Genomic DNA, 9903 nt, shown 5'->3' on the forward strand with positions numbered 1-9903 from the left:
TCTTATACCTAATGTAACATTAGAAGAATCGGAATGAACCCTGGTGCAGGCGTTTCGTAGTTTATTTGTGAAATTTATTAATTTATAAGCATAGATTTAAAAAGAGTCTAGATCAGTGTAAAAAATGTTCATCCTTTCTTTTTGTGAAAGCAATTCAGCTTATTTTCAATGAATTGTACATTTTCTAATGGACGTTCATTTTTTTCTGTCATATGGATTAGGACAAATTGGGTTTTCAAGGCTTACTAAAAACAATAAGTGGCAAAGCACTTACAATTCATTGTAAATCAAATAACTTTCTTTTGTTGCTCTCATTGGATTTTGGAAAAAACTATGACTAAATAAAAGAGATTCATAACATGGGTTAGAATTCCCTTTGAGAATTGTTTTTTACCACTTAACAATACTGATTATTTTATCCTAAATAAATGTGCCAAAAATAGATAGAATATGAGGTCAATTTATATCGCTCTCAGTGACGAAGATTCTGAACTCAAAGTATCGAATTCTTGAGAGCAAAATTTAAAGGTGAAAGACAGATCGACAATTATTCCAATTAATATAAAATATCTGCATATAGATTTGAGAGAAAAAAATCTTGTTCAAAGGGTAATTTAATATAAAATGCTAGATCTCTACAAGCCTACAATTTAAATGAAATTGCATCTTTAAACACACAAATTTGTAATTATCAAAACGATAATATATGATTGAATATTACCTTGAAGAATTTTTAAAAGTGTTCTTAGTCAATGAAATGTAATAATAAACACGTGTCATATTCTTACATGTAACTTTATGGGGCTTCTGATCTAAACGAATGTGAAATACAAAAGATTTCATTTGTGTTGTCATTTCTGGTCCTGTTTCTGGGGAAAACAAAATGATTTTGGTAGGACTGTTACCATTTTATAATATAATTTCTTTGTCTTTCTCTTGAACAAGCTTTAATTTTCTGAATATGCCATGTCTAGTTGAAATCAGCACAATTGTACGAAGAAGAACAGACGATAAATATAAATTAACGACAGACAAGCTTTGATCAGTAAAGTTCACTTGGATCCTTGCTTCTGTAGAGCCCAATGGTGGGTGGGTGTGGCGGGGGTGGGGTGGGTTGGTGTGGGTGAGTAAAATATTGATGGTTTCCGTTTAACAGCATTTGCTCCAGATATAGATCATGGTTAAGAATTATATTTAAAAAAGAAATTATTGTGAACATATTTTTCCCCTATTGTGTTGAGCATTTTCAAGATTCACATCTTGAAAAGTCATACCATACTCATAATTAAAAAAAAACTTTTGATTAAGATGCAGTAAAATGATTATTATCGTAAATATATTCATTCTTCAAGTAAAATTGAAATATCAGATGGCCATCTTTTTATTTGACCAAAATAAACCACCACCACCACCAAAACTACTCTGACAGTACTGAAATTAATGCAGTTTAAAGGGTATTTTCATCGTTATTCGACTTTTCTTATGCAAAAGTACAGTGAACAGTTCACAGGTTTTTTTTCCTTCTTTTTTTGAATATTCTTTACGGAAATCCATTGTTTAGCAAAAACCAAGGACATTGCCAATAATTTACCTGTGATTTCCAGAGAAGTCGGAAAAAAAAACTAAATATTTAGCTAAGGAGGATTTCATCTTGCAGTGCATCATAATCTCCCAAGGATTTTGATACTTTTATAATGGAGGTTACGAAGCAAAAAACAATTTGAAATCATGTTTGATAAAATCAAAATTGACTGAGGGCTCTTGTTCTCATTACAGAGGTAAACTAGTTCATTTTCTGTAGACATCTTGTTTAATGATCTTCAATTTATAACACTTATTTTTAACAAAAATACAGTTCAGTAAAGCAACTCAGCGATACTCTTGGAATGAATATGGAGATAACGAACAGTATTCGAGTTCAAAAGTCCATTCCAACAATACAAATCAGGGACAGAGCAAACAGGGGAATATTTTACTTCTTTTAACTTTGCAAAGAATTGAATTTTGTTAAAATTGAACAGAATTTCTATTGAAAAGTTTCACAGAGCTTGTGGAACAAATGTCGTTGTAACTTAAGCACGTTGTATGCAGTGAACCAAAATTTTGTGTATTGTTCTCTTGAGGTTACAAAAGTAATGTTATTTTTTAAAATTCCAAAATGTTTACATTTATATTTTTTAGACACCAGCTTAAAAAATTACACTACATCTCCAATACTTGTATATTCTTTTCCAGTAGATGCATCTTCATCCAGAAAAGTAGTAGTGTGTTAATAGATAATAATAATTAAATCATTTCAGAATTATTTCTGGTTTTCAAAATACCAATACGATTAAGCACCAGTTAACACGGACTTTCGAATGATGATAGAACGATATTTATGAATTAAATTTAAAAAAAATATAGTACTAAAATTTATTTCTTAGGAGTTTGTTACATGTATCTGTTATCAATTATTCAATATCAAATGAGCTCAAAGATGATTCAAAGCCCATGCTGAATAGTCTACGGATTTTTTTTTCCGTTTGCCTATTCATGGCAATGGGCACAAGGCGTGTGTGACCAGTCGACAGGAGATGCTTACTCCTCCATGGCACTTGATCCCACTTCTGATGTTTTTAGAGGTCCGTGTTTACTCTTTATAATTTGTATTCATTGTTTCAATGGACTTTTCAGTTTGATTCCTGTTCGTTATCTCCATATTTCATCTCAAATACATGTACATAGCCTTCATATACAATGTAAAAGGTGGTATGAATGTAGTTGTTAATATCTTGTTCTCGTCTATCTATATCTATCAAAAAGCAATCACGCTAAATTTGGAGTGTACAATATGCCATGTAATATAAAAGAAAATAACTATACAATGTAGACAATCACAAGATTTTCTGTAACATATGTTTCCTTATATGACTCATAAAGTCTGACAAAACAAGACATTGTCCTTTCGTGTCAGAAAAAAAGGAAGACGGGTCCAAACAAGAGTTCAAACGATCCTAGCCATCGATTTCCAGCAAGAGTATTGAAGGAAGCAAGGGAAATGTGAAATCAAAGCTTAGACAATGCTGTTCAAACATTCCATCAAGCATCTTGGCATAGTGTTTTATTGATTTCCATTCAATTACTGTCCCCCTCAACAAATTTACAGTAATTAACAATCAAACGAATGAGCTATTTTAGGAGAAAACAGGCAAAGATGTGATTTATAAACATGTTTATCAGCAGATTATAGTGTAATGAAGAAAAGTTTTGAGCCTTGAAGACCAATCTATAACAAATTTTTCCCTGTTGATAGGATAATGATGGCAAAAATAGCATAAATTGTCCTACTTTTTTCTCATCTCATGGCGATTTATATGAGCAAATACATTCCAATTTTCTACTGGAAAGGTCATCGGTCTGTACTAATTATGAGAACGCATCAATCATTCTCAAGCTGTATTAACGAATGATTTCAGTTATAAGAGGATCCCGCAAACATGTTTAAGAGTATTTACATTTACGTTTGACGTCAAACCTCTTCCAGGAAGAGATCTCAAATGCAAATCTGACAAAAACATCACAAGCAAAATGGTTAAAATATCGATGTCGACCATTACGCAACATCTTGGCGCTTGTAACGATTTTGGCAAAAAATAAATGGTGCCAACTGCATGTATACCTATTCATTTGTTTGACTTTACTAATTGACGAGTTGTTGGAGCAATGTTTGTGTACTTTGCACAACCTTGACATAATATTTAAAACACAGCTGTTTGGAATAATTTCAAACCTTTTATACTTCAATCAGGTGCTAAAGTCTGTACTTTCTTTAGTTTTCTGGAATTTTGTTTTCGAGCATTCTCCTTCAGATAACTTCTTGTTAATTGATGACAGCCCAAACTTGAATTTCTAGAATTACCATGCTTCACGGAGTTTACGTACTCATCAAGACACCTGCTCAATTAACTTTGGTTTTATGACAAGTAAACATAAAAAAGAATATTGATTTATTGTTTGTTTGTTGTTTAACGTCCCTTTAGAGAATTTTCACTCATATGAGACGTCACAAAATAGCGGTGAAGGCCGATACTCGGCACTTACGGCCATTGAACAGTGAGGGTTCTTTATCGTGCCAACGCCTACCGGTGACATCGGACCTAGTTTTAAGGTCATATCCGAAAGATCCGTGACTGTCACTTCTAGTGCCGGACTCTTCACTACAGGAACAGTCACTACCTATGTTATATGTCTTAGGTTTGACGCAGGGCCGGGAACTGGAATCGAACACGGACCTCCCCGATCACTGAAACAGAATAACAGCAACGCCTAATGTCTTGCGCTCAGCATGATATAAAAATTATATATAATGTCTGGTATCTTACAGCTCTGCAACCCTTTGTCTTACAATTAAATAACGACATGTGTCTATCTAATATCTGGAATCATTTGTTCCAGGGTGTAATGATAATTAGTTTTAAAGGCACAGTTTTAACATTAGTATGGTGGATATGAAACAATACCTTGCAATGGACAAATTAACCCTTTCATTTCTTTTTCCCCTAAAAGTTAGATGACAATTTCTTAAGTAAAGCCGCTTTCTTTGATAACTTATATAATATGTTGCTATCTTTATTAATTTATGCGTAAGAGGAAATTTGCAAAAATTAAAACCACCGCAACAAGCAGAAAATTAACATCACATACCGAGAAAACTATTTCCAAGGAATTAATCCACATGCAGAGGGTTAGAAGGTAAAACTGACAAAATTATCCTAACAAAAATGTTTGTGTTTAGTGTACAGTGTATTTCTTTTTTACAGCATAAAGGTAGCTTTGCACCTATCTAGTGTCTGTGTGTATAGACAAGGCTTTCTACATTTCGATGTCATTGTCTTACTATTGGAATCAATATTATTAAGGTTAAACATAAATCAAAACTCACTGCCAATCAGATATGGCTATATCTACCTACACTGTAGGGGTTGTATGTTTACTGGGGCATAACAGTAAGACACCCACAGAAATAAAAGATCTTTCCCTTTGTCAGTGACACGATGCCAAATGAACTTGATGCTGTTCAAGTAAATGTTTGTTGAGAGGCTGCATGGGTTATGACTCTAGTCTACTCTATAGACACAGCAATTCCGTATTGTTTTTGTTTTTCAGATTTGTGTACACGTTATTTTTGTTTTAAATGGACGAAAAATGAACATCGACAAACGGTGACCATCCGAGCTATCTCCGAGGAAATGGGTCACCTATGTAGATACCCTGTTGCAAAACATTTTCTTTCTTTTTACAAATTGACAATTTTACCTTTTACTGTTTGAAAAGTACTTTTGCTTTTAAAATAGTACCGATTTATTTTTTTACATGATTCCTTAACATGCAATAAACAACTTAAACTATACATGCTTTACTTTTTGCAATATCGTCTTATACGCTGGTTTTGATTTCTATTTCAAGTTCTTTGATTAAACAATGAAAAATATGTCAGAGTCTGAAATATTAATTAAAACTAAAACACTAATATGCCCGTGAAACAATGTGTCCTTCTTTCGAAATCATTTTATATTTAACTCACCCACACAAGTTCTTTAAAAATGTAGGATGGGTTTGGTGTTATTAATAAGATCGATGAATCATTCAAAATGATCACGAACATTTGAAAGTCTTTAAATTTCATATTTTGGAAAACATAAAACACAGATGTTAATATTTTATTGATAATTCTGCAACCAGAGATCACATGTCAAGAATGATTATTGCACATTAGGCAGCTAGTAACAAGTATTTTATAGCACCATTACGTGTTTCTGAAAGCACAAAGGTATCAAATGAAAGTTGCAATCTTTATCAACAACAAATGTATGACATTGAATGATTATAGCCATCCAGAATTAAAAATGTGAGTTATAAAGCCAACAACCATTCGGAAATTCTTCGTTCCCTCAAACGTTTGTCTATGTGGGTGTCTATCCCATGATTCTGAAGAATACTTGTGAGTTGGTCCATATGGTCACTGTCCGTCGAACAAGATTCTTCCTCGTTATCGCTTTCTTTTGAAGGTCTTGTCCATGTGTCATTTAAATATTTACCAATTTCCTTAATGTCGCAACGCCTTTCCACTTTTGGTTCTAACATTTTTCGGAATATTCGCATCATGCGAGGTGTAAACTTCTTCCACTGAGAAGGGATTTTCGTCGTTTTCCGTCTTTGCCAGGTCACAAACTCTGTGTAATATACATCTGATGACTCTGCATTCTCCCATGGGAAGTTTCCAGTCATCATACAAAATAGTAAAACACCAAACGCCCAAACATCTCCCCCGCACGACACTGTGATGTTTTCGTTTCGAACAGCTTCACAGATTTCCGGTGGCGTATAAGGTATGCTTCCATTTACTTTACGAATCAAAGTTCCGTCTTTTCTGGTCATACCGAAGTCCATTAATTTAACTCTGTTGAACCCTTGTTCGAAAACAAGAATATTTTCTGGCTTTACGTCCCTGTGTACAAGATGCTCACTGTGCATGAAGTCTAAGGCGGATGCCAATTGTTTAACAATCTTTTTCACGTCGCTTTCTGCTAACCCAGTCTGTGGCAGAATCATGTCAAAAAGGTCACCGTAATTAGCATATTCCTGGGCAAATACGTATGCTGTTTTGGTTTCAAACGCAACATTATATGTATCTACTATGTTCATGTGAGGTGACAGAAAATAACTAAAGTTGAATTCTCGCTGGAAGTCTCGGAGCTTCACGCTGCTCTTCGATAGTACTTTTAATGCAACGTTTGTCCCCGTCTCTTTGCATTTTGCCAGAACCACTTTACCATACGTTCCTTTTCCAAGTTCCTTAATAATATCGTAATGCTCTTTTAGGGATAAATTTAGAAGGTTCTCGGAAGTACTGCATCTTGGAGATTTTCGAACATTCATTAAATTCTGCTGATCTTCTTCAGGAGAAATCAAATTGTTTTCCATTTTTCCGTTAGACGGATCTCTTTTTCTAAAATAGAAACAAAATGATAATGATAAGCATTTAAGCATTAAAGAAACACGCCATCGACAAAACATTCCAAACTAATCTAATAATCAGATAATGTACTTTAAATATAAAGTAATGGCTTTATGATAAAACCCACGGGTTGTATACTGGATAAAATCAATGCACTGCAACTTATTTATAGAAATCTAAGTAATTGTCAAAATCCTATAGATTGTATAAGATTTCTGGTAGTAGATAGTGAAATGACACCCTCGAGCAATGTCTACCAATGAGAGATAGTATGGGTATAATGCAAATATTACTCGATGACCAAATATTTTGAGCCTAATTTTGAATGTCCATTTAATTATGAAAATAGCAAGCTATTGTTGACAAAAATACGTCGACTTAAGGACACAATTGAAAGAATAAAAAAAATTTGGTTCAAGGTTCCCTTTAAACTTTCATCTCGTGTAAGGCTAATGCAATGGGCTATTGAATAGTTTTTAGGGATTAAATTTCATATATGTTTGTAAACTTTCAGGGCTAAAAATAATTTTTAGCACCTCTTGCTTTGCAAGTCAGCTTCTCTTCACTTTTTTTCATTTTCCGATCATACAAAATAAAGAGGTGAGTATATGAATTTAAGTTATAGCCGATATAGCTTATCCACCAACACCTCTTAATTTACATGTCATAATAGAAAGAAGCAATAATTTAAAACAATTTTTTTCTTAATCATTATAAAGGATTGAAGAATATAAAATGCCAGGTAACAAATATCTTGATTAAAGAAGTGTTTATATTTTTGCTTGGAAAACGCTCGTTCATTGAGTAAACTAATGAGCATGTTTAATTTACATCCACTATTTTACTCTAATATCCCAAAACATGAAAGCATAAATATAAGTGCAGCATAAGAAAATACCAGAGCAATGTAAACTGCAAGGAGGATCCGGAAGGGGTGATAAACAAGCAATCCTTTAATCTGAAGAACTTTTGAACTTAATTTTTGGAGGTCAATGCTATTTTGTATATTGAAAATAAGACAAGAAAAACGGGCATATCTAATTTTAGAAATCTAGAACAGGGCATCTGTTTATGTAAGATTTCTTCAAACAGTTGACTGTCGATTAGATAGTGGTATCTTTAACTTCTCAACCTATACATAAAATATCTGAAATAGCCTTCTTCCTTCCAAAAATCTGAATATTTCTTTCTTAAAGGTTTGTAAACATTTTTTGGCATCCTCTAGGGATGAGCTGATGTTTTATTCATTTCCTTTAATCAGGTTACGATACGAGATCCTTGGAGCAACTGCAGATATCTCAACTATTCGCGCTCACACTGTGAGTTGGTCTAAAGATTAATTCCACAATTTGCTGGAAATTACAGGATATTCCAAAAATAGATTTTTTTTCACTTCAATTTTAATCAACTGTACTTTCCTTTCTTAACATTGCAATAATGTCAACTATTCTGCCACAACCTTATCTGCAGAAGTTTCTTTTGATCACTATTATTTAAAAAAAAAATAGTTTCTACCGGGGAGACAAACTTTTGGAGTATATTTAAGCCGTATTTGTTCGTTGTAATACCAAAATGGGGGTAGAATTTTAAAAAGAAAAAATTGTATATCTGCAAAATTTCAGTACAGTATTTTCAAAAGTGCAAAGAAAGTTATCTTACGTGAGTTTTATCCGTCTCATGCAGAGGTGCAATTAACTCCCTAAAATGTCACAATAAGTGGCAGTTTGGAAACAGTTTGGAATGTGATGAGAGATTACGGGAAGCCATACTCCCCCTTCCCCATTGCATCAAAACTGAATCTTGCTAGGGAGTTACTCACTTCGTCGGTGAGAATCACAAATATTTACAACTGTACAATTAACCAAATGTCTGTTTCTACGTCAAAGAGTGTGTTCAGGTGTACGCCGACATTTCCTGGATTCTCCTTTGAAGAGCTTAGTTTATATTTATAATGAGTATCATATTGTAAACGAATCCCCGGAATTTACGTCGATTAAAAAGTCGATCAGGAAAAGACTGGAGAAAAATACTTTCTAATCTTTGTGTTCAAATTCAACAATCAGTGTTCTTAAAGAAAATAAGAAATGTTCATAATTTTCAATAGTAAAATCGGATATTTTCTCTTTACGAAGTAATCTTTTTTTCAAAAAATACAAATTTTCCCTTTGTAAAGTGTGAAAAAATATCAAAAAAAGAATGTTTACCGTTTCAGAAATTATATCTGGAACTCGTAAAATGCAACTCACCTTTCTTTCATGTAAACTATTTCCAAAATGACTTGATGAAAGCGTCAATCCATTTACGAGAAATCACACCACGGAAGTTGTAGCTGACTCCAGAACACGCTCTTTCAGTCAGTTTTCATCAGTTGTAAAATAAAGCAAAACAGACGGTCGCGTGTACAAATTAATACCCGCCAGAATAAGGAATGAAGAATGCAGGCGAATTGTTAGCTATCAGAAGATTCGCGAGTCTGAAAGCAGTCGACATTTATATGAAATCTTTTTATACACCAGATATTAGCAACTGGCGGTTGTTGCATATCACATACCACGAGCCTTTCGTTGCTCCCAATATAGACTAATCGTTTACTTTAAATAAGTCTCTGTGCGATGACGTCGGATTACTAGTGCATGAAAACGAATAATCGGAATTGCTTTCTAATCCGTCCTCAGCATGGAGACCAGACTGAGTTTGCAGGAAACCGCTCCGGAATTTTGATTTTCTTTGGAGCGGACAGCGACAAGATTTTTTGATTGATAGTCCATAAAACCACAGACTGCTTTTAGAACAATCTCTAGCAGAGATTGCCGGACAGCGACTTTCCATTATCCTGAAATCGATGCTCCAGAATGGCCCAGCCCTATTTAGAACATTTTATTTCCGGTCCAGCCGACGAAGCT

At 33.7% G+C, this 9903-nt stretch overlaps 1 protein-coding gene across 1 annotated transcript; it reads right to left on the minus strand.

Annotated features, from left to right (window-relative positions):
* Window positions 1–5687: 5687 nt before the first annotated feature.
* Window positions 5688–9515, minus strand: LOC133190279 (serine/threonine-protein kinase SBK1-like). The gene is made up of 2 exons (XM_061325815.1): window positions 9247–9515; window positions 5688–6991 (listed from the first exon to the last, which is right to left on the minus strand). The coding sequence occupies exons 1-2, from the start codon at window positions 9255–9257 to the stop codon at window positions 5896–5898; spliced, it is 1107 nt and encodes a 368-aa protein (XP_061181799.1). The 5' UTR covers window positions 9258–9515; the 3' UTR covers window positions 5688–5895.
* Between the last annotated feature and the right edge of the window lie 388 nt (window positions 9516–9903).

The sequence above is a fragment of the Saccostrea echinata genome, unplaced genomic scaffold, assembly GCF_033153115.1.
Source record: "Saccostrea echinata isolate AGI-Se365-2 ecotype Australia unplaced genomic scaffold, CSIRO_AGI_Sech_v1 ptg000022l, whole genome shotgun sequence".
NCBI classification, from domain to species: Eukaryota; Metazoa; Mollusca; class Bivalvia; order Ostreida; family Ostreidae; genus Saccostrea; species Saccostrea echinata.